The sequence below is a fragment of the Poecilia reticulata genome, chromosome 12 (assembly GCF_904066995.2).
Source record: "Poecilia reticulata chromosome 12, P_reticulata-male-v2, whole genome shotgun sequence".
Lineage (NCBI taxonomy): Eukaryota > Metazoa > Chordata > Actinopteri > Cyprinodontiformes > Poeciliidae > Poecilia > Poecilia reticulata.
The window spans coordinates 17,665,222-17,692,181 of record NC_088841.1 but is presented as its reverse complement, the minus strand read 5'-3'; the positions used below and the strand labels follow the sequence as shown (position 1 = coordinate 17,692,181).

Below are 26,960 nucleotides of genomic sequence, written 5' to 3'. Positions count from 1 at the left end.
AATTACAAATAATTGCTGAACAGATTAAAAGTTGAAGTATTTGCTGTAGAGAGAAGCAGCTGAAGCTGCGGTGGGAATTTTATTGCCAGATTTGTGGCGAGTTCAGACTGTCGGAAAGTTTTCTGCAGAACTAATCGAGGTTATCGCTTCCTCTCTCTTCATGGGAACCTCAGATTCTCTCTTTCACTGCTCTCTTGGAAAAACAAACTCAAAGTGTCAAAATGTCTCAGGAACACTGTTGAATATGCACTCATCTCTCTCAGAGCAAGACAAAAGTAAGTTCCTCTTGCTATCTGTGTGTGTTTGGTTGTTTGGCACCTCTCGTGCAGCGTGCACCAGGTGAACTGGCCTGGTACGGAAGGTCAGCTCTGTGATGTCACTTCCCCTTCCTTTCCGGATATTCCCAGCATTCTACTGCCAGCAGCCGGGAACTCTGGGAACCGAGAACAGGAAGCCTGGCTCCTTCACCGGAGAGAAAGCTGCAGTGGTGACTTTTTCAGCTCTGAATGACTCATCATTTGCTGACTAAAGTCGCTGCATGAGAACAGGAATCAGAGAGAAACTCAGGAGGGTCGTGTTTAGTTTGAAGAATATCGCCACCTCCTGGTTTTGACCTTGAATAGGAAGTTGGCTTAAAAAGCTCCTTGATTTCAATTGAGAGCATCTTATTTGCTCTTTGTTGATTATCTCTTGGCAGGATAGATAAACACAAACACTAAAATTGCACTTATACTTTTTCTTTAAAAAACAACAGAAAATTAATTTTGCACATGTGTATCTTTGCACATTTACCCATTTAAAACAGTGATAATACACTTCTGCATTTTCACAAAACAGAACCAAAGCTCATTGTTTTATAAATTACAGTATGAAGTACACATTTTGACTGCTTTGTATTCTAAAACAGATGTCGAAAGGAGAAGGAGGCAGATTAAACATGCAAGATGTTCCAATTTTTGCAGATAGTTTAAAAATGTTGATTTTTAAATATATATAAACTGAGAGGATTTGACAAAATGCTGTTAATTTGGTGTCCTGCCAACATTTTGTTACATTACATTCATACATTCATTAGCTTACAATCCTTGTGTTAGTGCAAGATTAATGAGGAGTTGGTGAGTTTCTCCAGCAGCCATTGGGCTAGAAGCAGGACACCCTGGACAGGTCACCAGTCCATCACAAGTGAACAGAAAGACAACCAACCATTGAAGCACACATTCATACCCAAGAACAATTTAGAGAGACCAGTTAGCCAAACACGAGAGACCACTAGCAGCATCATGTGTCCAGTTTGTTAGCTGATTGGATGTCAAAGGTATGAAGACTTTTGCACAGTTTTCTCTGTATGGTATACTAAAGATGAAATCCAAAATATATGAAGGAACAAACTAAAATAAGAAAACTAAGAATAGTTGCAAATATTGACCAATTTGAACCATGATCTTTCTTTTGAAAGACATCGGATTTGTATTATTGAAACTCCTGTTCGACACTAATATGATGTAAACTGGAACCTTCCGTTACTTTGAATCCTGCACAAACAGAAACGCAATAATAACCGACCCACAAAGTATTGACTTTTTATTGATAGCTTGACATGATGTGACTTCAGAGTTGATTTGCCAGGATGTACTTTCGTTGTGCACCTTGTTTGATTCCAATTCATGATTCGTCTCTGTGAAAAGAGATCTGGAGAGCAGCAGCCAGCTCTTCCTCGGTTTGCTCAGTTTGACATCAGCAGGCCATCTGCAAATAGAGACATACATGAAATGTTCTGAATAAGGCTTTTTACTTTATGACATACACTTTCATTGGGTTTCTGTCGTGTTGTTCATGAATGAATGCAAATTCTACCAGACTTTCACAAAGATGAACATGTCCAGCTTTTTCACTGCAAAATGTGTATCCGGGATGATCTCCAAACAGCCTCACCGTCTTTCACCACCCCGCAGTACTCTTCACACTCTGCCTTGGTGTAGAACTTGTTAGCATTGGGCTGACAGAAGCCCTGTTTGTAGGCCACGCACAGTCCAGTGGACGGGTCGAAGACCCAGACAGCTGGTTGACCCGTGCAGGGCTGGGCAGCCATGGGAAGACGGCACACAGCTGGAGAATCAAGTAAGTTGAACCTCGATTAAATCCTCCTTATTGGTCAAATACCAAGCAGAATGTTATCTCTTCTCACCCTCTGTGCGGCATCTCTGCAGACACTCTCTCTCTGTCACAAAGTTGTTCTGATTGCCTACACAGCCGCCGTACTGGAAGAGCTCGCAGCTCATTGAGGAAGAGTTGTAGAAGTAGCGATTAAGCAACCCGAAACACGGTCCAGTGTCCGGAGCGGCGTTACATGCCACTGTAAAGACAGACAGAGAAAGTGTGTGACTCCTTTAGATATTATAAAGGTACTAAAGTGATGTTTTAATATGGCTCATCTCTCACTGGTTCCATTGAACAGTGGCGTTTCGAAACCAGAGCCCTCTGTGTCGTCAAGGGTCAAAGAAGACACAATATTTCTCCTCACCCGCTGCAACACAGAGATAAAACTCAGTCAGCATCAACAGAAAGGTTGCAAAGCAAACTGATTGTGTAGGTTTCTATGTCAAAATCATCATATTATCCATTTACCATGCAACTGCATGTTTGTAGATTTCAAAAAGTAGGCCATTGCTAAAAGCACAAGCATTTATTTTTCCCAAAAAACAATATACTGTATTAGGTATTGTGAAGACCTTTTCAGTCATATTTTTCCCTAACCCGGTGGTTAAAATGTTGCATCACATGGACTTTACTAATATTTTAAAGCTACTGAATACAAACAAATCATCAAAAAAAATCATTATTTAGGTTTTCCTAACTCGCATAAAAGATTAAATGCTGTCCGGTTTAAAGTCAAAGGGTGATGGGGACAAAAAGACAAAAAACGTCTTATATGATTTTTCAATTGATGTAAAGATCTGGTTTCATCCATATGATCCATAGGGGTGGGCATTTATCCTACAATTTATAGTGATACATTTCTTTAAAAAAAACATTTGATAATATAATTAAATGCAGTTACACATTGTAGGAATTTATATCCTAAGACACCCTGGCAAATTTTTAACACATTTTTCAAGAGGAGTATGTGTGCTTGTTGGGCTATTGTTTCTCTGTTATGCAGTCACCTAAAAAAAGAAATGAGTAGCTCTTATTGTCACTTAGGGTTAGGGTCAGGCTAGTGCTAACTCCTTATTGCCCAATAGTTGTGGATGATTGGATCTACCTTAGGCTCAGGCTCAGGCTGAGGCTCAGGCTGACTTGTCGGCTCGGTCACCTTCTCCCCAGGAACACAGTCGCCTGCACACAGAGAAAATGGAAACCTTTTTCGTATATGACTGAATAGACAATGTGTACAGATATTAAAACTGTCTCTGTTGGGACAAGTATTACATGACGTATAAAATATATTTTTTGTTATTTAGCATATGTTTGCATGCAAATGCGTTTGTCTACCTTTGTCCTTTCTAATGTAAATGGCGCCGTCACCCATTCCTTGCTCTCTGGCCAGAGTTTTAAAGTCCTCCAGGATCGTTGGTCTCACAGTCTTTGTCCGACCTACAGAGAACACATGACAAGTATTTTTAATTTTTTTATTAATTTTTCTTACCAAAATCACCGCCTGCTCCTGCTATAGCCCAGACGGATCGCAGTCAGGCGGAAAGCCAATTGATTTTCCACACGTTATCTTTGAAGTATTGTTAAAAATGTGCCACAGGAAATCCACATCCTATGTCTGTTCACTTTTGCTTTGTGCTTCCTTAAAGAGTATTTGGTTGAGAATGTGTCAACAATTTCCATCATGGGACAAGGGTGTAAGAAAATGGATGGATGGATGGATGGATGGATGGATGGATGGATGGATGGATGGATGGATGGATGGATGGATGGATGGATGGATGGATGGATGGATGGATGGATGGATGGATGGATGGATGGATGGATGGATGGATGGATGGATGGATGGATGGATGGATGGATGGATGGATGGATGTTTTCCAAAGGCGACTCTACAGGAGGTGGAAGCTCACTGTAAAGCTTGAGTGAGATGCTCTTGTCTCCTGTTGATTTCTGCTTGCTCATAATCATAATGGCGTACTCGTTGTAGTTGGTATGGACGACATAAGCATCCACATCGGCTCCCCACTCTGCAGAGAGGGAGAAAACGTCCAGCAAGAGTTATTTCCTCAGGTGTTCATCAGAGCACAAACACCAAATTAATAGAGAGTACAAGTGAGTCAACATACTTGCAACATGGTAGAAAAATCGTCCTGGTGTGGAGGTCAACTCATAATCCCCAGTTCTCTCTTGACATGTTCCCCGTCTGCACAAAATACTCTTTAACTCATGCGATCAAATCAACTAATCAAATTCCAGAATGGTACTTTTTGTAATGCTTCCTAATGTCCCAACACAGAAACATCTGAGTGAGCCCAATTGCAGAATTTTGCTTAAATATTTTGTTTTATTAAATTGTGTGATTTTAGGAGTCATCTGTGATCACACAAATCAAATATAGCATCTGTTTTTTTTAATCATTGTTTTCCCCCTGTTTTTATTGCGACTTTATTCTTGAAAGTTATAGAGGATTGAAATGATGGTTTGTCCCGTGGAAATTACTAAATCAAGGCAGTTTTTATCTGTATTCTACCAAATAACATCAATGAGAAATGATGTTCAATATTATTTTATTTCAAGAACTCATCGAATGCAGGGTTGGCCATTAATTAATATCTTTGCAATTCGTTAATGGATTTTATCAATATCTCCTTCCACAAAATTTTGAGGACATTCATGATTTTGATTTGGCCCAAAATGAAATGAGTTTGACGCCCCTGACCGAATGCATCATTTAAAATGTAAGCGGTGGTAAACTCATACGTTCTGCCGTCACTTCAATCCGTGTTTCACCAGAAATTTCCAAGAATATTTCTGGTGAAACCAGAATATATTTCGGCATATTTCGACATCCAAAAAGTTGGATGTCGAAATATTCTACTTGAGCCAAGACTGTCTCATTATTTTGTTTCTACATCGATTATACTTGACTGTGTCCGAGTTTGAACTTTTGAAAGCCTTGGCAAACATCGATTTTGGCCTTGATCATCAAGCAGATAAAATTCAAATGTTTTGCATTCTATTAATTTGCATGTGTGTTTTTTTGACTTCCTGTGACTTTAAATACAAATTTCCAATTCATAGAAGACATTGAAAAGTGAAGAAATGAAAAACATTTGCTGATTGATAAAATAAGCGATATGTTGGAGGACTCTTTTGTTCTTTAAGTCTGACATACGACAGTATTTGTAGTCCAACCTGAGCACAGTTCGGGTCATTTTGAGCTTTTCATCCGTACTGCTTTTCTGCAGCACCAGTTTGCCGATGGCTCGTTCTCCGCTGTAGCGCTGCATGTAGGGAGATGTACTCGCCTTTGCAACATCGTGCCATGTTCCCAAAAACTGTCATGAAGAGTTAACAGGATTGTCATAAAAAAAAAAACAAAAAAACATTGCACATACAGAAAGTAGAAAATCACACACTTAAGATATTCTGAAAATGTTTTAAAATGCAACCAAACTATAAAACATTGTTTCAGCCATTCAGCCATTCAACTTAAAAAAAGTTATGACATTTTTTATTTTAATGCCTTTATCTACATATGTAAAGTACTCCTTAAGTATTATGAAGAACATGCAAGGCAAGAAACACTAAACAAGAAGAAATAGCTCTACATGTGCTTCCTTGCTTTTATCTTTAGTATTAAACAGTTTTATTTCTTGCAGTTACGCTCGATGATTCAAATAATCTTGCGAAACTTAAAAGGTTCTCCTCTCACCTTGCTCAGATCAAAGTTCTCCTGTGTGCTGTAAAGAGGATCTGGGAGGACAGGGAGTCCCTGGAGGGCCCCTATCCATCCCAACAACAGCAAAGAAACCAAAGCCACGGATTTTTGCATCTTGTCGGAACTTTGTGTCCACGTTTGTCGAACCTTGTCCTGTAGGTGTGCAGCACAGTGACAGCCTCGCTCTACTGCTGAGAACAGGATCGCACATTGAACTGTAAAGGACTCAGAATAGAATCACTCCCACAGTCTGGCTTCCAAAAATGCAAACAAGTAAAGGAGCAAAGTTCTGTCTCTCTGTTTGTCTCTGCTTTAGTTTGATTTATCACAAGGGGCAGTGAACCACTCAAACATTGGACTTCAGAGATGCTGCAGTACTGGGAGATCAATATGTGCTATAAGATGAGCAAAAAAAAAAAAAAAATAGAAACAAGGAAATTATGTTTATTTAAATGTTTAGGATTCTATTAATTCCTCCCAAAGTCCAAAAACATGACTGTCAGGTTAATTGGCCTCTCCAAATTGCTCCTAGGTGTGAGTGTGTGTGGGTGGTTGTTTGTCCTGTGTGTCTCTGTGTTGCCCTGTGACAGACTGGCAACCTGTCCAGGTGACCCCGCCCCTCGCCCGGAACGTTAGCTGGAGATGCGCACCAGCAACCCTCCCGACCCCACCGAGGGACAAGGGTGTTAGAAAATGTATGGATGCATGGATGGATGGTATTCTATTAAATAAACAGGATCCAGGATTTTCATAAACTTTGTTTTTTTATATACATTTGACAGTACTATCAGATTTAGAAGCACAAATCTGGACATTTTCTTCTGTAATAGTTCCCACGTTTGGAAAAATGTTTGCAGAATACAACTATGCCTGCTTTCATTGAATCATTTAGCAGAATTGTAAACAGACATAAGTGTGCATATACATTTTTAAACAAATGACAATACATTTTTTTACAGTTTTTTTTTTCTGGTTCTAAAGTGATAAGAAGTTTGCTCATGAGTTGGCTTGTTGCGATTTCTACATTGTGGTGAGAAAAGTTCATTTCCTTTTGTCACAGCACACCCTGCTGATCAGAAAGTGAACATGCTGGTCATATCGGGTCAGTTGTGTTCCTCTGATCACTGCTTTTGAAATCTTTACTTTGTCAAATCTTCAACGTAACAACACAAACTTATCACAACCCCTAAACTGTTTTGCATTTTATTATTATGCAACACTAAGCTGGTTTATTGGGATTTTATGTGTGTTAAACAACACAAAGTAGTACGTAAGCGTGAAGGGCAATGAAAAGGATTCATAGTTTTCACATTTGTTAAATTCTGAAAAGTGTGGCATGCATTTCCTTATCCCTGATGAAGAAAAACAAATTACGGCATGCTGCCACCATCTGTCATTGTGGAGGTAGTGCGTTCGGAGTGCACTGAAGGTTAATTTTCTGCCAAACTTAATAATATAAAGACTCTAAAGCTCAAGTTTGGCCTCAAATGACCAGAACGACTTCTTCCTCGATTTTGCTATGTTTCCTACATGACTCGTGTCAATCTGTAAACACTTCTTACCATTTTCTTTTATCAGCGGCGTTTTTCTCGCCACTCTTCCGCCAAAGACAGGTTTGCAGAACGCATGATTATCGAAGGATTCTGCAAACTGATCTTAGGATCTCTGCAGCTCTCGTATAGCGTGTGCTTTGTTGCATCTGGTCTGGAATATCGTTTTCCAACCTAACCCAGCTTCACTCTGTTTGCTGTGTTCCTCGACCATCATGATGCCGTTTGTTCCTTAACATGACATCTTCACTGAACGGCTGGATTTATACCGACATTAAATTACACTTTGGTGTCTCCCCGCTAACACTATCCAGCGCCACGCTAGCTACACCCGAACGTGCTCAAACTCAGTAGCTCAACGTGTGAAGCTGAAGTTGAACTTCTACTCAACCAGCTCCTCAGAACAATGTGGCGTTGAGTTATATTACAAATATAGAAAGGATCCAGAGTTCAGCAGACAGATATCATACAAACAAATAGTTCTTTATTATTTTTCATCTTTAGTTCTGACTATTTGAATTTTGAGACATTGTGTTAATTTATGCATACTATTTACTACAAAAAATACTAGTAATAATAACAAAATAAAATACAATACATTTTTTTAACATTGGGTAATTGTGTTATGTCCCAGACAAAATCTGCAAATTAATTTAGCTGCTCCAGCACAGTGGTACTGTTGACCACTTAGGTTCTTTCCAATTTAAAATTGGGAGGAAAATCTAAAGTAAACAAAAGTGAACTTTGTATATTAAAAGATGTATAAACAAAAAGTTGGAGAGACTGTGAGCTGCATCAGAAATCAAATCCAAGACGAGGCTTTTTAAAATTTCTAACAATGAGTTATTTGTCACCTGGTCAGACATCATTTTGCTTTTCATCTGTTGTAATATTCTGTCTGGAGATCTGAGGAGCAAAAGCCTGAAAACAAACACATGGCCTGTTATTTATGATTATTCTCATGTCAAATAGAGTCATGAGCTGGTTCATCATAGTGGGAAATGGCTACCTGGTGGTTAGCAGTTTTCTCCATCAATTGTTTACCTGAAAAACAGTCACCTGGAAAGACAGAAAAAAAACCCTAAATCTCTTAGTTTAAAACATTAATAATTTTCTATGAGAAAAATAAATACAGAAATAGAATAATGTAAACAGAATACTTCTTTTTGAAAGTGCTTTAACAAATCTGAGACAATACTTCTAATCCAGTGAAAATGTAATATCTTCAAATGGCCAGAATATAAAAACATAGCTTGATAATTAATAAATCATGCTAACATGACTCGAAAATAATAATAATAATAAAAAAAAAAACATTTTCATGCCATAAAACCGAGTGTTTGAAAAGAACCAGATATCAGAAGTACCTTTGTGTTGGTTCATGATAGCAGCATCTTCACTCATTTCATGATGTCTGATGAGTGCATTAAATTGATCAAGAACAGGACGACTAACACTCGTAGTTCGACCTGAGAAGGAGACATTTGTCATTATTTTACTCTTACATAGGAGATTATTTGAATGACAAATTCTCATGTTGCATTTTGTTTCTTTTTTAAGCCCAGGATGGCTGCTGGGTAGCTATGTCTCCAACAGATGAATCAGATGAGAGAAAATGTTTGGATTTAGTTCTTTTCTGGCTAAATAAAATTTTTTTTTTTTAGAATGATAAGGTATATTGAATCATTTTGAATATAGCACAAACCAAATATGTTCAGAGTCATGACGCTGAGTGGACGACTCAAAAACACTCATTTTACTTCAAGTCAAAAGAAACATGTCGGTGAAATGAAGGGTTTGTTTTAAACCTTAATCTCTGGTTTCAACTACAGTTTTGATTTGGTTATTGAATCACAGGTTTCTTTCTCCTGGTCACTCAGTCAGAGTCAGATTAAAAAACCCCTGTTGACTTACCATAAAGCTTAACTGAGGTGGTTTTATTTCCCGATGGTTGCTCTGTGCTCAGCTGCAGCATCAGAGCGTACTCATCATAGTTTGTGCGAATCACGAACGAATCCACATCGGCTCCAAATCCTGCAGAGAGGAATTTTCATTTGATATCTGAGGAACCCTTCCACAGATTTTCACAGAAAAATGAAAGTACACGCTCTCTTAGGACTTTACATACTAGAAAGAGCAAAACCTTGAGGTCTTCACCAGATTCCAAAATTGCTTAAAACATAAATGGACAAAGCACAAAACAGATTCTAAAGTGTTCTTATTTATTAAAAAAAGAAGATTTAAAAAAAAAAAGCCGTGTGTGAAAACTTGACGCACACTCACTGTTTGCAGTGTATTTAGGAGGGAAAGTAGGAGTAACTACTCTGGAGAACAGATTTTTGGAGTTTTGCTGGTTTGGAGCATGAGCTGTGTGTTAACACAGTGACAACAAAGACAGCCCATTACACTAACACAGCTGTCAATCTTCCCAGGAGGGGAAACTCCTGCAAGTCTGCCCCAAGATCAGCCCATGCGTTGCTCAAAATGTAAAAATCCCAATCTGTACCCTGTTGCATGCTTTACAGTAGTTGTTTTCTAAAATGAACAGAGCAACTCAAATTAGGTTTGCTGCATCTGAATGAACCATAAGACTTCTAGAACAAAGTCCACAGGACAGCTAATACCAAAGGAAAGATTTGGCCATAAACAGCAAAACACAATGGTGGAGGGGTAAAATCAGCTCTGTTTTGCAGAGACAGGACCGAAGCACCTTACAGCTGTTGAGTTGACCGAGATTTAAAAATGTTCCAGTCAAATGTGGTGAAACTGAGTCACAAACAGCACAAAGACCAGAGACACGGCAGCAAATCTGTAGAGAAGGCTGACAAAAGAAACAACCAAGACGTCTGAAATGTACCAGTCAAAGTGCAGACCAAGTCTGACTGAAATGCTAAATTACAAACTTCAAACAATAAGAAATTGAAGCAAGCCCCTAAAGGAAATCAAGTCCAAATTCCACTGCAACGTAACTTATAAAATCTCACAAAACTAACTACAGAGAGTTACTGCTACTGAATGTGGTAGTATGCTATGGAAAAACAACCTTATATCGCAGATAGGATGTAGAGAAAGGTAGAAACATACTTGCAACATGGTGAAAGAATCGCCCTGGAGTGCTGGTCAAGCTATAAACTGTCAAAGTCTCCACACATGTGCCATTCCTGAAAGAAGAAACATGTTGTAGATCACACAAAAACTTACATACAACACATGAGAAACTGACTTGAAGGTGGAGGAAGTCATTGTAAAGTTATGCTGAGTAGGAACATGTTTCAGGTCTAGCGCCACAATGACAGGGTTTCTCTTCTTGCGCTGCATGTAGTGAGGACAAGTGGACAGCACAGCCATTTCATACCATCGTCCTGTAAACTGAAAAAAAAAAACAATACACAGTCAGTCTACATCCAGCCATCTGCAGGTGAACTGATGAGATCAACATAAACATTTTCACAGAGGAGCTTCTAAATGTTTTAGTTGGTGAGAAAGAGAAAAAAAAACAGTTTTGCATAAACTGATGGCTAAAATGGCGGGGAGGGGAGAAAGAAGAACTGTTGTCTTAAACACTCACCTGCTCAAAATCAAAGTTCTCCATTGGTCTTACTGGACTATTTTCCATCACTGGGTCTATCTGGTGGGTCCATGTCGATCCAACAACCAGTAGAGGCACCAGAAACACAACTCTTTGCATCCTGAAAGTCTGTTCCTACAGTGAGAACTGGCCTTTTCAAACCTAACCGTCATGATTTGCTTTTTGAATTCCCACCCCTTTGCTTTCAAAGACTTTATCTCCGTCTCAGTTTCTGTACATTCAAGTGTTTGTTGTTCGGACTAATCAGAAATAAATCCCTGGACTTCAGAGTTTGAAACTAACTGTAAACATGCAACCAATCAATATCTGTTAGGTTTTAACAGCTGGTCAGTGGGGAAAAGGCTGGTTTGCTGCTCCAAGAGGGTCTCTAAAGGACACTTAGAGTTTGTGCAAAAGCCTTCCGTGATACAGCAGTGACACATTCAAACAAATTAATAATAATAAATCTGCGTCTGTAACCTAAATGATCTACATACTAAATAATCTGTTTCTGGACGGACATTCCTGAGATTTATCAAGATTTCTTTACTTAGTTTTGAAAGCTTAGTGAATTATATTGCATTATACTTACAAGGGATACATTATTTATTTAACCAAAAAAAAAAAAAATGGAAAAAAAAGGTTAATGTTTTGATCGATAGTATAGCAATAGTATGTTTTTTTAGGTCTTGCCATTCATTATTGTTACCCAGGTGTTCCTGCATTCCTTCATCTCTTCACGTTTAGTTTCTCGGTTTTTGTGTTCTGCTCCCTTTACATTTGTATTTATTTCTCTAAGATTATTGTGACGCTTTTTCCCTTTTGGTTTATTTCTTAATTAGGATCCTATTACCTGCTGGCATGACAATCGTGTGGAGCCTTTGAGTCCTGTTCGGCTGTTAATTAGTCTCCTTCCCTCAGTTTTCCAGCTTTCATTCTGTCACAGCTGTTCCACGTCGCCTCTGATCAGTTCGTCTGGTTCCTTTGTCATTTTCTTCCCCTACTTCACTTGTTAAGTTCCTGGTTTTTCAGTTTCTTTGTTCGATTCTTCTGCTCCGCATCCTTTACTCTGTCCATGCTCCAGGTCCTGTTAACCTTCATGACCAGCACATTTTCTTTGTTATTACTGCCATACAGTAACTGAATCCTCGGCGTGCACTTCTCAAGTGGCTGTCATTTTGATCCTGCCTCAACATCACACTACAAGGCAATATATCCGGGTGTCTGGGATTAGAAATTAAGTATTTATTGTAATTCAATTTATTTATTTAAGACGCAAATGCAAATTATCCATCCCAAGTACACATAAAATAAATTTTTAATTTTTTCCCCCTTAAATGTCAACTTTGGATTTGTTCAAAACTACTTCAGTTGATGTAAGGATTTTAACCCTTTAATTTCCAATTTAATTACTTCGGTGTTTATTATTTTCCACATGGGGAATTTGTTGGTACTTAAGATCTTGATTATTTTAAAGATTAGCTACAAAATGGACTTGATTGTTTTATGCAAGGTGCTTCAACCGACACCTTTGTGGATAAAAATGCTCCTTAAACTTCCATTATTTATTTATTTTTTGACATATTACTGCCGTTGCAGTGTAAAAACATGCATTACATAATGTTGACTTTTATTTTGAAGTAGTGGTATTTGACAATTTGACTGTGTTGCATCAGATTCAAATGTTTTCTAGATTCTTTGAAAATCTTGTATTTTGCCGCACCTTACAACAATTACAACAATTTTTTTGTTTTGAATATAACTAACTTTTTATATTTCTTAAACAACAAATCTTTTAAATAATTAAGCTAATATTTAGGGGGGTTATTCACAGGGAGAGTAAAGAAACCTAGATCAAAACAAAACAAAACAAAACAACCTAAAACATATGAAAACACATAAAATTTGTAAAAATAATAAAATTTGAGTAAATAAAAAGAAATCATAGAGAAATTGTAAAACAAAATCAACCCTTTGACCTTTGTAGGTAAGCTGCAGTAAACGATGTTTTCAGTCATAAGATGTACAGTTTCTGCAGATTTCAGATTTTCAGGCAGGAGCATGAAACATAGATACTGCTGGATTCAAATCCTAAAAGTGTTTGAAGGTTTTTAACAAATTTCAAGTAACTTCAAACATTTATAAAACAGGGGTGTGGAGAATACAAGGAGATGTAATTTTTTTTTATTTAAATTGGACAACAAAAATGAAAGAAACTGAGAAAATAGACTTATATGAGTTGATCGCATCTCTATTGTTGATATTAGGCAAAACATCTGAATAAATTCTTTCAGCTTCCTCTGAGATAAAACCTAGAAGAGAAACAAAATTTAATTTAAATTTACAATATATATATATATATAGTTTTTACCTGTTTTAGGTAACAAACAAACATCTTACCTATTTATCCAGATCCTGACGCTGGACAGTTCTCTGTTGATGAGACAATAGAAAGAAAACAATGATGAACTTAACAGGACATTTCCACCCATTACTTAAGAAATCTTACTTATATCATAGTATTTAAACCGCAGATATTAAGACAATTTTTCATCAGTAATTACCTGCTGGAGGAGGGGTCAGAATAGATGCTCTGGGGAAACCACGGGACAAAGCAAAGGCCTTAAACTTCTGCAGGACTTGTACTTTGGTTCTCGGTGAGCGACCTGTTCAAGGAGATCTTTGTGAGCTACATGTACTCAGCACAGGAGCTGGAAAAAAAAAATTCAAATTAAAGTGTCTCTCACCGTAAAGCGCCACCTGTGTGTATTCTCTGTTAAAATTCTCGTATTTGAGAACCACGGCATATTCAGAGTAGTTTGTGTCCACAACAGTGACGTCCTTCACCATGTTATGGCCTGAACAGAAAAAACAACAATGAATGTCTTGAAAATGTCTTGGAAAAATAAACCAAAAAATTCCTTGTTTATTGTTTTGTATGTGGTGGTATGACTTATTAAATCTGAAAATATCATATGAATGTTTACACTATGATATATATGGTAGGAAAAGTTAATAAAAAAACCCAAACAAATTAAATATAGGAAGAATGTAGACAAATTAAGCTACCTATTGGTAAACATTCAGTATTTTAAAAAAGAAAATCTTAATTTAAATTGTGTTTCTATTTGAATTTTGAAATGATACAATACACTACTTCATTTTTTTTGTTTTACTTTGTAGATTTTCATTGTGTGTTTGCTCATGTTCCTTAATCTGAGTCTGAGTCTAAAATGTTTCTCAGTCATATTGTAACATTTCTTTGAATGACCTCCTGTGATGTTCAATGCATCTGAACAGCTCCTCAAAAACACACACTGGTCACTGCACTTTATGAATTTGTTTGCTTAATCTTTGTACACATTTTAGTCTTTCCACACACGACTGTGGATTGTTTACTCAATAAGCTCATAGATTTATATTACATATGGCATTAAAGATTTGTATTTTTTGACAAACCTTAGACACATTGGCCAGAAAATCTGATTTGGACAAATAAATCCCTCAATTTAATTTGTCTGGGGTTTAAGATTAGACACCACTTACGGGTGCTGAAGTAGATGAAGTGTCCAGGCACGCTTGTCTTGTTATACTGGTAAAATTTAGGAATGCAGGCCACAGATCTGAAGCACAAAAATAAAAAATAAAAAAAACATAAGATGTTTGTGCTGAATCTCAAGCAAGTAAAATTACATGTGTTGAACTGAAGTCTTTATCCACTTAACCAGTTATATATTTTTTCTATCAGTTCTTATAATAATCTGTAATCTGTAATTTTATCTGCCCTTTATTATTTGACATATTTGGACTCACAGAGCTTCCCACATTGTGAGGTTGACGTTGCCGCCGGGCATCATTGTGATGACGCCCATGGAGATCTTCACTTTGTCTCTTAAAGGGATAAAGCCTGGAGAGTCATAGGCGAGCCCCACTCTGTACCATTTACCTGCAAACTTAATGCATATGAAAGCATAGAAATTTGAGGTGAGTGCAAAACCAAACAATCACAATAAAGCTTATTTCAGGGTAGAGGTCTGGGAGAAAGAAAATGCAAACTATATTAGTCTATTTGATCTGGAAAACTGGTTTGAATTAGTATTTTTCCATTGGAATAACACATATTTTGCATATGTAGGCTAACAAATTCACAAATGTTTGCTTCAAAGTCTGCATGAAAACAAGATCTAGAGGTGTTAGAACTAAAACGTGCAGGAAGCTGGCTATTGATGAGAGACTTTGGACACCCCTGATGTAGGATTTAAAATTTACACTTTTAACCATTATGTTTCATAATGTCTTGCTATGCAGAAAGGTACTGATGGAAGTAGATTTCCATATTTACAGGTGAAGATTTAACGTCACACAACCTCAGTGTCTCAGCTTGACCCGCAGTCTGACCACAGCGGATTACGTGGAGCTAAAGATTATAAAAGACTCAGTAGTTTGTAATTTCTCAAGTCACAAAGTAGCTCTCTGTCCTCAGGGGAGTGGAGAGTGTTTGGTGGGTAGACACTCAGAGCACTGTGAAGTATTTAAGGGAGGATGGTGACATGGACTGACTAAAAATAATGCAGATGAGCGATCATGAAGGGACGCGTTCCTCAGAGTAACAAGGTGCCTCTGAGCACAGCTCGTCAGACACACCATCTTTTCATAGCTGTATTTTATAAACAGATGGACAAACTCCCCACACGCATTAACATAGACATGATTTTTTTGTATCTTAATCTTGTGGGAAACTTGTCATTAAATACTTGACAGATCTGAAATAATCTAATGAAGGCAAACGAATATTGGCACTTTAAAAAAAAAAGTCCCTTTCTGCCACGTGGAATATCCTCCAGCATCTCTCCACACCTGTTGCGTCACACATGAATCCTTATTTATAAAAGCAGTTTGTTTGTGTCACCCATCAGCAGCTGTTCTTAAATCTGACAACACTCACATAGTAGATAACACAGCCTCCCTAAAGCACAAGCAAGATGTGAGTTTTACCTTTTCCAAGTTGAAATCCTTTAGTGGCTTCACTGAGTGCGCCATCGTCACACACATCATCACCATGGCAACAGAGAGCATGGCAGTCTTCATGGCTGCGGTGGGGTACAAAGCTGCAAGACGAATATGCTGAAAACAAAAACAAATTTTAAAAAAAGTTTGAAACAATTTACCAGGCCCTAAGCCTACAGCAGAAGTCAACAGACAGACAGAGGCTGGCAAAGGCTGGGTTGATATTTGCTCTGACTCCTGATCCGCCCACCTGGTCGTCAGCCAATGGAGGCAAAGGATCAGAGAACAGAAACAAGACTGTTGAAAAACGTGTGGCTTCCGAACGGCCCCCCGACTTCTCAGAAACACGCAGAGTCATGAACGTGGTTTACTTAGGTCAGCTGAGATTCAGGTGCTGCCCCCGCAAGTCAGGACGGACCGGACGGCGTTTCGCAACATTTACAGATGATGTTCCAGGAGGACCAAACCGCAAGCATCTGCACCAAAAACATTGCTGACTTAGCTCTACTTTTAGGCAGACTGACAAGTAGTTCAGACAATACCCATGACCTGTGTGCCCCTCTCTTCAGCAGTAAGTTTAGAAGAAAGAGGATCTTTTTTTTATTTTTTATTTTACGTAATTATGACATCTAGAGTTGAAGGGGAGAAATTGGTATTAAATCTCTCAAAAACAGAGAAAGAGGAAACAAGCTGAAATCTCTGACATGAAGTGAAAGATCACAATTAGACTATGTAACAGAGGGACAAAAATATTATATCTTACAAAGAACTCAAAATAATATTTAAGATTGGGTTAGGATATTTTATATTAATTAGGTTTCATTGGTTCCATTAGCGTTGTGAAAAAAGGGACATTTTGGACCTCAAAACCAATTTTTTTGTTGTTTTTGAAAACAAATGATTTGTTGTTCCTGTTTGGAACAAGCCACGAGTTCAATGTGGTTTTAAAGGTTTACACAACACACCCGTCATGACATGAATGTTGTAATCATTTCAAGTTTGGCATGTCTTTATTAAACTACTATGTTGGAGAAAACATTTTTTAAATTCCTTTTCAAAGAGAAGAATTTGAGGCAATAACATTTGGTGTTGCCATCATCAAGCAGGATTCTGGATGACTGATCATTTTGCACTTCTTGGTCAAATTGGTTGATTTCTTGTCTGATTTTTTTTTTTTTTTTAAAGATAAATTACCACGTTACCACGTTAGCCAGCCCCACCAGAGGATGCTTGAAAAAAGTAGGAGGCTTCTTTGCTTTGAAAGGCTCATTTTAACTCGGCACATTTGACAGTAGAGTCTGAAGTTAAATTAATAAATCTGGACAAATAATACTTTAACTGCTGGTCGTAAAAAAGGCCATTGAGGTCACAGTTAATTAATGACCAATTAAAAAACAAACTGAACCAGAGTCAAAGGGAACAATGTAAATAGTTTTATTAATAATTATTTTTCCATTGGCAGCACTGCATTTATCTCCCTTTCCTTTAATACAGTATGTGCACAACTAGCCTTGTGTGGGTAGGAGGGAAACTGTGTGTGTGTGTGTGTGTCTCACACACCTCTGAGACCTCGTCTACACACTCTGCACAGGTTGAGAACTGCTGCAGTGCAACAACACAGTAAAACAAAAGCAACAGAAACAGAGAGAGGCAGATTTACTAACACCATAATGAACGGGGGGGAAATGTGCAAAAACCAGGATGAGACATTGAGGACACAGATGCATCATAAGAACATGTTTCATCAGCAAAGTTTAACTCAACTTTATTGTATCCAACTTAATAGTGAATCCACAGAGACTCTAGTAATCTTGACCAATTAGTTTATGTTGGAAATGGTTTCTTCTGAGGCTTTCTGACATTTTATAACTTACAAAGTTATGGTTTAATTGACTGAAGTGCTGTGTTCTACAAAACACGAAAGTAATGGGAAAATAAAATGTAACCTTAGAAATTTGGATGTAGTTGTCAAACCCAAAACTCTCTAAGGGAAATTTTAACAATAAAGTTTATTTTGTAAGATTTATTTTGACCAATTATACTTATATTAATTGTAGTGTTAAGGAAACGCCGCATCTCTAATTTCCATCAGTATTTTTCCAACACGGAGATGGCAAATTAAACAGACTGCAAGTAATTATTTTCCTGTCCTTCCTTGTGCATCTCAGAGGTGAGATCAAATTTAAACCGCTCACTCGATTGTCATCCAAGCACAAAACCCCTTTTAGACCACACAATCACAAAGTTATAATTTCACACAAAAACAAACAAAAAGCAGTGGATCAAAGAATAATTGACAGGCTTCCAAAAATAAAATAATTTAAGCTAATTTTAAAATATATATTTATAAAAAAAAAAAAGACATCTTCTTCAGAGTGCAGTGCTGTGGGGCTGTTTAATCACTCGCCCCCTGGTGGTATGAATTGACAAATGCAACCACCACCAATCAGAAGCATCATAACAGCCAAACCTTAGACACACAAATTACACTTCACCTCACAACAACAAATCAGTCATTTGTTCATTTTTGTCACCCTCCCAAACACATTCTTGTGAACATTTTACACTCATCATTAAAGAATAAACTCAGTAGCGAAAGAGACAAAGGAGGCTGGAACGAAACTGGAACGAAGCTGGACCTCGTGAACGTCTCCGTTGGACTTTTTCACCCGATGAGGAAACAATGGGTGAAAAAAAAATGACAGAATATTTCCTATGTCAGTAAATGCAATGTATGAACCAAGAAAACATGCTTCAATGATTGCAGCATCAGCATCTTGAAAACAATAACATCCTGCTTTGGTGTACTGCATGTGACTGCAGGATGCAATGTAAGGTCAAGGGTTACAGAGCAACAGCAGAGAACTCAAATGAGCAAAAAAAAAAAAAAAAAAAAAAGCTTCTCAAAAATTTGTTTTTAGGTGAAGCTAAATGTCGCCAGAATTCATGAACAAGCCAATCATATCCGGGACGATTTTTAATCAACGTCTGAGACAACGCGAGCTCAACTGGGACAGAGTGGACAGGAAGCAGAAAACAAGGCGCGGCTATTTGAAGGTGGGGCGGTAAATGAACACTGCAAACACAAATAAAGTTGAAGGTAGGAAAAAAAAAAATCTTAAAGGAGTGTCTTAGGAGATAAATTCTTCCTGCTCCTGGCAGGACGAAGACGCTAACCACTTGGTTTTTGCAGAACTTAAGGAAATCTCATGATCCTATGTAGTCAAGTTGCTATGATGGAGAACAGACTGAAATAAGAAAGAAATGCTGAAACGTCAGATTAAGAAGAGAGCCAGGGCCTGTGTGTCTTGGAGGTGAACTCGCAGTAAGGCACAGTGCTCTGCGCGCGTCCATGATGCTCGTTCAAAGCGATGGACAGCAACATTGACTAGGAAGAACAGTTCAGGTCAGATGTTTACATGCAATCATCATGGGATCAAATTACATTAACTTTTGATGGCTTTTTATTTGAACTGCTCTGTTGTTTAATCATTTTTAGAAACAAGAATTAGATTCAAATGTCGCCAGGTCAAAATTTGACAGATTCAAATATATGCTTATTGCTGCCATCAACAAACTTCTGGCATGGTTATACTCAATGGAGTCCAACTTTTTAAGCATCTACATTTGATAATCTGTGAACCAGAGCTTAATTTTCTTTGTCCAAGCATGATACTGCCACCACTGTGCCTTCCCCTAGTCCAAACCTCAGCCTTCTAGAAAATGTATAAACGAAGCTTAAAAATTGGGTAAGTTGCAGTAAACCAAGCAATTTAAATGAAATGTGGTCAAATATTCAGTCTGAATGATGCCAGAATCTTATTGATGGTTGCAGAAAGTGTGTATTAAGCTGAAAATCGCAAAGGGATATGTAACCAAATATTAATGGGGTTACATGAGTATATATAGCTATATCTTTGACTCTGTGCTGATTAGACAATCCACCATACAGTCAACTATTTGCACACCCAATGCTTGTTCATTCAAGTTATATGTTGCATAACCATTCCAAACTTGAAAATGAGTAGCTTAAATAAATAACAAAAAGCCCCAAATTAACCATAGTGAACATAAGTAAACTTCTGACTTCTCTTCTTCCGTTTCAGCTCCTGTTCATTTTTAAATTTTGTTTTGGTCAATCAGCTCTCCTGGACGTTGCAGAATCCCCCTCTCACTCATCAGGAAATCCTTCTGTCACGCCCGTTTTCATATGCGTTAGGTGAACACAAACACAAACAAACCAGCACACACACACACACACACACACGCACACACACACACACACACACGCACACACACACACACACACACACACACACCCCAAGATGAGCAAAGTCTACCTATTCAGACAAAACCTGCACAATTTGGCCACATAACCACAAGAGTTCAACATGCAAACCAGAAAAAGAAATGCGTTATTTAGCCCAGGGTTGACTTTATCCTGTTGCTTTACTTTGTGTTCCAGCAGCCAATATAAAATGGGTTCAACAGCTTTGCTTTGATGGACTCCAGATGCCAACGTAGGATGGATTTGGATGGACATACAGCATAAAAAAAAAAAAAAGATAAAATACTAGTTCTATCAACTAAAATATGTAAACATCAACTTAAAGTATTTGGTATGTTGCTGACATATTTTAATAAATAAATAAAAACAAAGTTCTGATGGCTTGCAGCTGATTATTGCACTGCAGATGCTGGAGAGTTATTGCACCTTAAAGCTGCAACCACTGGTCTAATTTAACATGCGCGTCCCTTCCAGCTGCTCTTAAATTGTTCCCTTCTGGTAGAAATGCACGGATGCTTTGGAGAGCAGCGAGGTCGGAATGACTAATGTTTCAGGTAATCTGAACTTCAGATGGTGTGAGAGATTACAGTTTGTCACTTTCTGGCTAGTTGTGCAGGTTAAGTCAAAAGCAGAGGTGCCATCTTTCACAAGATAATCTCACTAGAACATATCATGATAACATGAACAGAGATAACTTAGGTGCACAAAGGTCCCTTCGTTGTTCCGCACACTTCATATGCAGGACTGGTTTCACAGTTCTCTTCAGCATCCTTTTAAGTTTGTGTTAAATCTGCATTCGCAAGTTGTGGCATTCTGGATTCCAGGCAGCTTGTTTGCCTTATTTCTTGCTGGGAAAGCATGTTTGGTAAGGGGTCTTCAAGGTCGGTGTTGCAATGAAAGGATGTTTGAAGTTCCAGAAAGAACCTGGTCTCTGTGGTTGGTGCCTCTCTTTTTGTCTGCTGAGGTAGCGAGAGGGGTTGCCGGGGAGATTTCAGCCGGGATGGATGGAGCAGAGCATATCCTTTTGAGCGTGCTGTCCATATATCTCGTTTTTTTTGTGATTTTTTTTTTTTAGAACTTTAATGAGCAAAGTAGGTTTGAGCGTATGTGTGTGTGCATTGGCCTTTGAAAGCGTATGGCTCTTACGTTAGCATCCATGTATATGCTCTGCTAACCTGGGCAGGCAATGTAGTCCTCTTTTCTTTATTGAAATATGTCTGCATGTCAGTGTGTGCACAAGTTGATGTAGTGGTCTGTCAGGCCGTCACAATTTGTGCTTCCCCGACACTATGGAGCGGTAGAGCTCTTCGTCCAGCTGCACATAGCGCCCTCTGCTGGAATCCAGGAAGAACAGTTTGTCTGACACAACAGTGGGATTAAAACCATCGTGACGCAACTCTGTCTTCTGGAATTTAAACGTCCCTGGAAAAGAGAGACAGAGGAAAATTGTTTAGACATTTTTTGTTTACATCAGTCTAGGCTGTTTTCTTCTAAATTGTTTTTTTTTTTCTTTCATGGTTTATGCACATTATTCAAGCCCAAATTCAAGAATAACATTTTCAGAATTTTGGGGAGGTATGTTAGATATATATTTCTATCAATGTTTGAGATGAAACAAAAACACCTGCCAAAACCAAAGCAGTTCAAAAATACAGGAGTGATGAATGAAAGGAGGACTGCATCAAAGTAAGGAAGTGAAGAAAGTAGGAAGGAAAAAAGGGACTAAAGACAAAATAAATGAGTGAAGACACTGTATCAAGGAAAGAAGGAGGGCAACAAAGAAAAAGAAAAGGAAGAAAAAATGAAAGTAAGGGAGGGGGAAAGGAACTAACAAGTGAAGTGAAGTTTTTTCATTTCCTATTTCTCTCCCTTCCTTCATTATTTCATTGCAACTTTCATTCCTTCCTTGACATTATAGAAAAAAATTGCTGAAAGGTTTATGCCTACCAATTCTGAACAGAACAAAAACTATCTAGCGTTTCTTAATTGTTTTCCTAAGAAACATGAATCTAAATATTAGTGGAGTGTGTATATAATTGAGCATGTGTGCATAGCTTGAACCTTTGTGGTAGAGAGGAAATCCATAATGAATTCAAACGTGCATTACCTTTAAAGTTCAATTGTATAATATTTCTGGAAATTGAATCTTTCATATTATTCATTAAAGACCCAAATATAATATGGCTCTTGCTCAGTGGCCGCTGGAGATAGACCGCGGAGCGCCCAGCAGGTTTAGATAACAGACAGATGAAGATACGATGACCCAAAATGGGGGCATGTACGCTTCACCTACACAGCACATGGATCCTTTAGAAAATAAAATAAGCAAATAAATACCCGTCTTGTTGACTTCTGGAAGGAAGCGAAGAAACACGGGTCTGGCATACGGAGGGAGAACTTTCTCCATGTCCTTAAACAACTTCTCCAGGTCGGTGGATTGGGACGGATCAGCGATGGCTGCCATTCCAGCCTTTCCCTCTGCTCCTGTGCACACAGAGTCAGACATACAAGATGATTAGCTACTGACAACTGTAGAGATTTAGGTTCTAATTGCTACATTCAGAGGCAACGCAACAAGGTCAATGGTTTGGTTCAGAAGCAACCAAAACTCTTTTTTTATATTTTCAAACAGCACCAAACTAATCATCTCTTGGTCATACCGTAGTGGCGAATATACCTCCATTTTTACATCCATCTGGACATTTTCTGTACCTGCATTGTGTTTGAGCTGGACAGCTGGAGTCAATACTATTAAATCCATTAAAACAATAGAGGAAAGAACCAGCCATGCTCGTCCTCCTTCTTCAAATCCAATGCTCATATTTAGCACATTCTTGATGTACGGCAATGTAATAGTTCATTTGCTAACCTTCCTGTTTAACACTACGGATGTCCTGTTCTCATAACTTATCCATTTTGCTAAGATTGGACGAACATTTCACTTTCAGATTTGTAAAGCTGGTGGTGATAGGACTCAAATGACTTATTATTAGTAACAGGTGGTTCTAAAAAGCATTCAGAGTGGCAGGCTGAAAACATATGCAAGCTACACTTTTCAAATGTTATTTGTAGAAATATTTTGAAACGATAAAAACACCTTTTGTTTGTATTCTTCTGCTTAATTTGTTAAGACCGAGCCCATACAATCTCAATAAAATACATTCAGGTTTGTGGGACTTTGAAGTGACTTCATTTTGGGACAACTAACACATTTAGAGACATGTTAGGCATTTACTTAAGCTCTTGCCATATAATGTCGGAAACATACAGCATGAACATAAGCCAAGCGAAAAGGTTTACCTGGGATTTCTACTCCATAAACCACCACATCTTTCATCTCTAGCAGCCTGCTTAAGGTTCCTTCCACCTCAGTCGTTGAGACGTTCTCTCCTTTCCACCGGAAAGTGTCTCCTGTTCGGTCCTTGAAGTACATGTGGCCGTACTTATCCATGATCAGAACGTCGCCTGTTTGGAGGATTTAATAAGCGTTCATTCAAATGAGGCACTTAAAACATTATACTACAATAATATGTGCTGGAGGAGGATTCTAACCAGAAAGATAGGCGCTATCGCCCTTCTTGAAGACACTGTTAGCGATCTTCTTGCTCGTTGCCGTTTCGTTAACGTAGCCATCAAACCTTCGGAGGGGATCGTTCTGAATGATCTTCCCAACTAGCTGGCCAGGCTCACCTTGAACAAGAGAAGAACCAGATTACTTCACATTCGCTGGCATTTTTGGTAAATATTTGTTTATAATTTCAGGGTTTTGCTATATTACAGTTAGAAACTGTTCATGTGTAAAGAAGAAGAAGTGAACTTCCAAAACATTGTTATGCATAGGACTGCAACTAACAATTATTGTGGAAATTGGTTATGCTAACGACTAATCAAATTTAAAAAAAATCACTGGCATAGTCTGCAATTTTTTTTAACAAAATAGTACTTAAAAGTACAAAGCAAATAATTCAAATCCTTTTAATCCTGCTGTGTGTTGTTTGTTCTTTCAGCAAATTACCTTTTTTAGAGTTTGTATACTCCAGTTACCAATAAAATCAATCATGAAGTTAGTTGACAGTTATATTAGCAATCGATTCATTTGATTAATTATTTAAGTTTATATTTTCAGCAATAATCCAGTTTTCATTATTAACTATTCTGAATGTGAATATATAAGCAGCCACATCTCTGTCTACAGTTTCTTAAAACAACAACAACAAAAACACAGCAATTTTTAATTTATGACTCACAAAAGTAAAAACCCACCAGGTTTACAAGGAATGCAGACACCATCAGGTCCTCGTATGAGCTCCATGGTCTCCTCATCAACCCTCACCAGCCTGATGGGATAGATGAAGGGTAGAATCTGGCTGTTAAAGCCACATGCGCCAACCTAGATGGCAAACAAAGAAGTTAGGAATGATAACACTTCCAGGATGTTCAAGAGATTATATATATACATATATAATATATACACAGTGAAAGTTTCTATGTTAAACATATGATGGCTGACACAAAAAAGGCAAATTTAAGGGGATTAAAAAAAGGCCAGGCTGGTTCATTTTTGCAGTGTATGTGGATCTGGGAGGAAGGGAGGAAGGAATGTGGCGGCAGTGATAGCAGCGTTTCCACTTCATGTGGATTCTCTAGTGAGCAGCTGTGCGGCTTAGTCATCTGAGAATCTGAAGATAGACTGGCCATCCAGACTGGTCAAGGCTTCAAACTAATCATGCCGACACTGTTATTAAGCAGGTGCAATTAACAGTCCATGCCCATCATGCAGATAAATACCAAGTCACACTCAGGCCTTGGCACCCAGTTGTAGTATGACTCCTAGCTTTGGAATAGTTCAGATCTTCACATTGTGCACAGCCAGACCTGATTGGCTTTACATAACCAATAAAAGGCCCACATGTGGCTGCTAAGCTGATAAACTTGCAGATTCTTTTTTTTCTCCACCACAACAAGGCTAAAACCTACGGTGAATGTGATGAAAACTTCGTATTTATTAATACCACAACTCTTCATGCTGTGAGGAAACATGCTTGTGTAGACAGGATTCTTTATGGTGGTAGCACTTGGGTTAAGACAGTCTGGAAAGAAAAGGAGTACAAAGAGCATAGCAGCCTTATCTCTGCCTTCACACTAAAGTCAGGTTTGTCAAATTTGCTGTGATTCAGCAACGTTCAAAAGATTACAGAGGTCCAAGGCTGTTCTTTAACCTGGTGCAAAGGTGGCCTGACAATGCTGCAGACACAAGGAATCTGCAACAACTGATGTGCTGCTTTCTTAAAGGAGTATTTAACTACACTATTTTACAAATCAATTTTGGTTTTGCACATTTCATTCCCTTTGTACATATTTCAGAGTCCGTGCGATCTTTATTTTATGTTTGTGACATCACAATAAAATAAAGTATTTTCCCTAAAGAATTCTCACGGCTTCTTAGCAGGTTGTGTTCCCACCTCGTTTCCAAAGTTGCCCAAGCTGCAGTTGCACTCTGTGGCTCCGTAAAACTCTGCAATCTGCGGGATATTGTAGCGTTTCATGAACTCCTCCCATATGGACTGGCGCAGGCCGTTCCCCAGTGCCATGCGCACCCGATGCTGACGTTCAGAGTCTCGAACTGGTTGGTTTAGTAGGTATCGACAAATCTCTCCGATGTACTGCACGATCTAGATGTTGAATATGGAAATGGGAACCGAAACGATTCCAATGATTAATAGCGATTCAATTAGGTTGGCAACAGGCTGTTCAAATGTTTTGAGGAATATTTTCAAGACGTAACAGAGTGACTCGTGTAAATGAAATTAGTCTTACGGTGCAGTTATATTTGACACAGTCGTCCCAGAAACGGGACGCAGAGAACTTCTTTCTGATGACCACAGTCATTCCGTGTATTAGGCACTGTCCCACTCCCACAATGTTCCCTTAGAAAGAAGAATATGAGGAATCACACTGTCAGTCTTTGTGTACGAGGTCATCAAAAAATGGAAAAGCTGAAATTGCAAATGCAGCTTAAGCGAACATTAAAATTAGTTTCTGTCTTTCCTTCTCGGACATTTGAAACACACTTTGTGTTGAGATCAACATGATGCCAAGGCTCTTCAGAGGAAGTGCAGTAGGTGGGTCAAACTAATTTGGCTTTGTTTGCACAAGGACTCATGGATGTGACGTTTCTACAATAGTAACCCAACCGACGGCCAACGACTGCAGCCTCTCCCTCATCTAGTTTGATTTGCATCTGAGGCGGAGTGAAAGTCTACTTGTAAATCCTTCTTTCCATTAGACTCAGTGTGAGAAACTGGCTCGACCACATGTTTTTGTTTCTACAGTTTGTTTAAATCGTTTTTGTACGGTAGGAAATTGAGCCAAAATGGAAGTAAAAGTAGTAAACTCACTCACGCACAGGTGAAATCCAAATAGGTTTTAAGCAAACATACCTGCAGAGTGATAGAGCGGGAGACAGTCGTAGAGGACATCATCTGGAGTCATCCTAAAGCCGTAATATACCAAAGCAGCCATGCGGTAGTATCTGAAAACAAGAGTGGAGTTAGATATGAGCCAAATCAGTCAAATCTAACGCCGCAAGATTTACTTCATCTCCGTCTCCTTCTGTGCTAAGATTATTTGAACTATACACAACATGGATCTAAAAAGAACAGCTGCAGT

At 38.3% G+C, this 26,960-nt stretch overlaps 4 protein-coding genes across 7 annotated transcripts in view; all 4 read right to left on the bottom strand.

The window, feature by feature from the left end:
- Nucleotides 1-1,566: 1,566 nt before the first annotated feature.
- On the bottom strand, nt 1,567-6,130 carry LOC103473620 (protein AMBP). Its single transcript, XM_008423989.3, has 10 exons — nt 5,873-6,130; nt 5,353-5,495; nt 4,284-4,360; nt 4,068-4,184; nt 3,493-3,594; nt 3,263-3,336; nt 2,440-2,524; nt 2,186-2,353; nt 1,933-2,106; nt 1,567-1,746 (listed from the first exon to the last, which is right to left on the bottom strand). Exons 1-10 carry the CDS (start codon nt 5,990-5,992, stop codon nt 1,724-1,726), a joined length of 1,083 nt encoding a protein of 360 aa, XP_008422211.2. The 5' UTR covers nt 5,993-6,130; the 3' UTR covers nt 1,567-1,723.
- A 1,762-nt stretch (nt 6,131-7,892) lies between these two features.
- Nucleotides 7,893-13,026, bottom strand: LOC103473621 (protein AMBP-like). 3 transcript variants are annotated; one of them, XM_081613362.1, is made up of 8 exons: nt 11,850-13,026; nt 10,997-11,125; nt 10,652-10,797; nt 10,513-10,589; nt 9,343-9,462; nt 8,796-8,897; nt 8,438-8,487; nt 7,893-8,349 (listed from the first exon to the last, which is right to left on the bottom strand). In XM_081613362.1, exons 2-8 carry the CDS (start codon nt 11,114-11,116, stop codon nt 8,287-8,289), a joined length of 678 nt encoding a protein of 225 aa, XP_081469488.1. In that variant the 5' UTR covers nt 11,117-11,125; nt 11,850-13,026; the 3' UTR covers nt 7,893-8,286. The 3 variants fall into 3 exon arrangements, with proteins under 3 accessions (XP_081469488.1, XP_008422212.2, XP_081469489.1); XM_008423990.3 differs by having other exon boundaries at nt 10,997-13,026; XM_081613363.1 differs by lacking the exon at nt 10,997-11,125.
- Nucleotides 13,027-13,164: 138 nt separating this feature from the next.
- ptgdsa (prostaglandin D2 synthase a) lies at nt 13,165-16,496 on the bottom strand. The gene is made up of 7 exons (XM_008423992.3): nt 15,992-16,496; nt 14,810-14,949; nt 14,543-14,619; nt 13,744-13,854; nt 13,561-13,662; nt 13,397-13,429; nt 13,165-13,308 (listed from the first exon to the last, which is right to left on the bottom strand). Exons 1-6 carry the CDS (start codon nt 16,082-16,084, stop codon nt 13,401-13,403), a joined length of 552 nt encoding a protein of 183 aa, XP_008422214.1. The 5' UTR covers nt 16,085-16,496; the 3' UTR covers nt 13,165-13,308; nt 13,397-13,400.
- Nucleotides 16,497-17,420: 924 nt separating this feature from the next.
- slc27a4 (solute carrier family 27 member 4) overlaps nt 17,421-26,960 on the bottom strand; it is a 29,911-nt gene continuing 20,371 nt past the window's right edge. For both annotated transcript variants that reach the window (XM_008423993.3, XM_008423994.3), the window contains exons 7-14: nt 26,732-26,823; nt 26,109-26,218; nt 25,754-25,963; nt 24,555-24,681; nt 23,844-23,981; nt 23,592-23,756; nt 22,629-22,775; nt 17,421-21,713 (exon numbers count right to left, since the gene is read on the bottom strand). In XM_008423993.3, coding sequence (XP_008422215.1) covers nt 21,556-21,713; nt 22,629-22,775; nt 23,592-23,756; nt 23,844-23,981; nt 24,555-24,681; nt 25,754-25,963; nt 26,109-26,218; nt 26,732-26,823 — 1,147 coding nt within the window. In that variant the 3' untranslated portion in view covers nt 17,421-21,555. The remainder of the gene's footprint in view (nt 21,714-22,628; nt 22,776-23,591; nt 23,757-23,843; nt 23,982-24,554; nt 24,682-25,753; nt 25,964-26,108; nt 26,219-26,731; nt 26,824-26,960) is intronic.

Excerpts from the sequence above, each read along its gene's own strand:
- LOC103473621 (XM_008423990.3), bottom strand. The coding sequence starts at position 11,116 with ATGCAAAGAGTTGTGTTTCTGGTGCCTCTACTGGTTGTTGGATCGACA. Across the intron at positions 8,898-9,342 it reads CACCTCAGTTAAGCTTTATG|GTCGAACTACGAGTGTTAGT; the intron begins GTAAGTCAACAG and ends TCTCCTTCTCAG. Across the intron at positions 8,488-8,795 it reads TATCATGAACCAACACAAAG|GTGACTGTTTTTCAGGTAAA; the intron begins GTACTTCTGATA and ends CTGTCTTTCCAG.
- ptgdsa (XM_008423992.3), bottom strand. The coding sequence starts at position 16,084 with ATGAAGACTGCCATGCTCTCTGTTGCCATGGTGATGATGTGTGTGACG. Across the intron at positions 13,855-14,542 it reads CTTCATCTACTTCAGCACCC|GCCATAACATGGTGAAGGAC; the intron begins GTAAGTGGTGTC and ends TTTTCTGTTCAG. Across the intron at positions 13,663-13,743 it reads CACACAGGTGGCGCTTTACG|GTCGCTCACCGAGAACCAAA; the intron begins GTGAGAGACACT and ends CTCCTTGAACAG.
- LOC103473620 (XM_008423989.3), bottom strand. The coding sequence starts at position 5,992 with ATGCAAAAATCCGTGGCTTTGGTTTCTTTGCTGTTGTTGGGATGGATA. Across the intron at positions 4,185-4,283 it reads ATTTTTCTACCATGTTGCAA|AGTGGGGAGCCGATGTGGAT; the intron begins GTATGTTGACTC and ends CCCTCTCTGCAG. Across the intron at positions 2,525-3,262 it reads AGCCTGAGCCTGAGCCTAAG|CGGGTGAGGAGAAATATTGT; the intron begins GTAGATCCAATC and ends TCTGTGTTGCAG.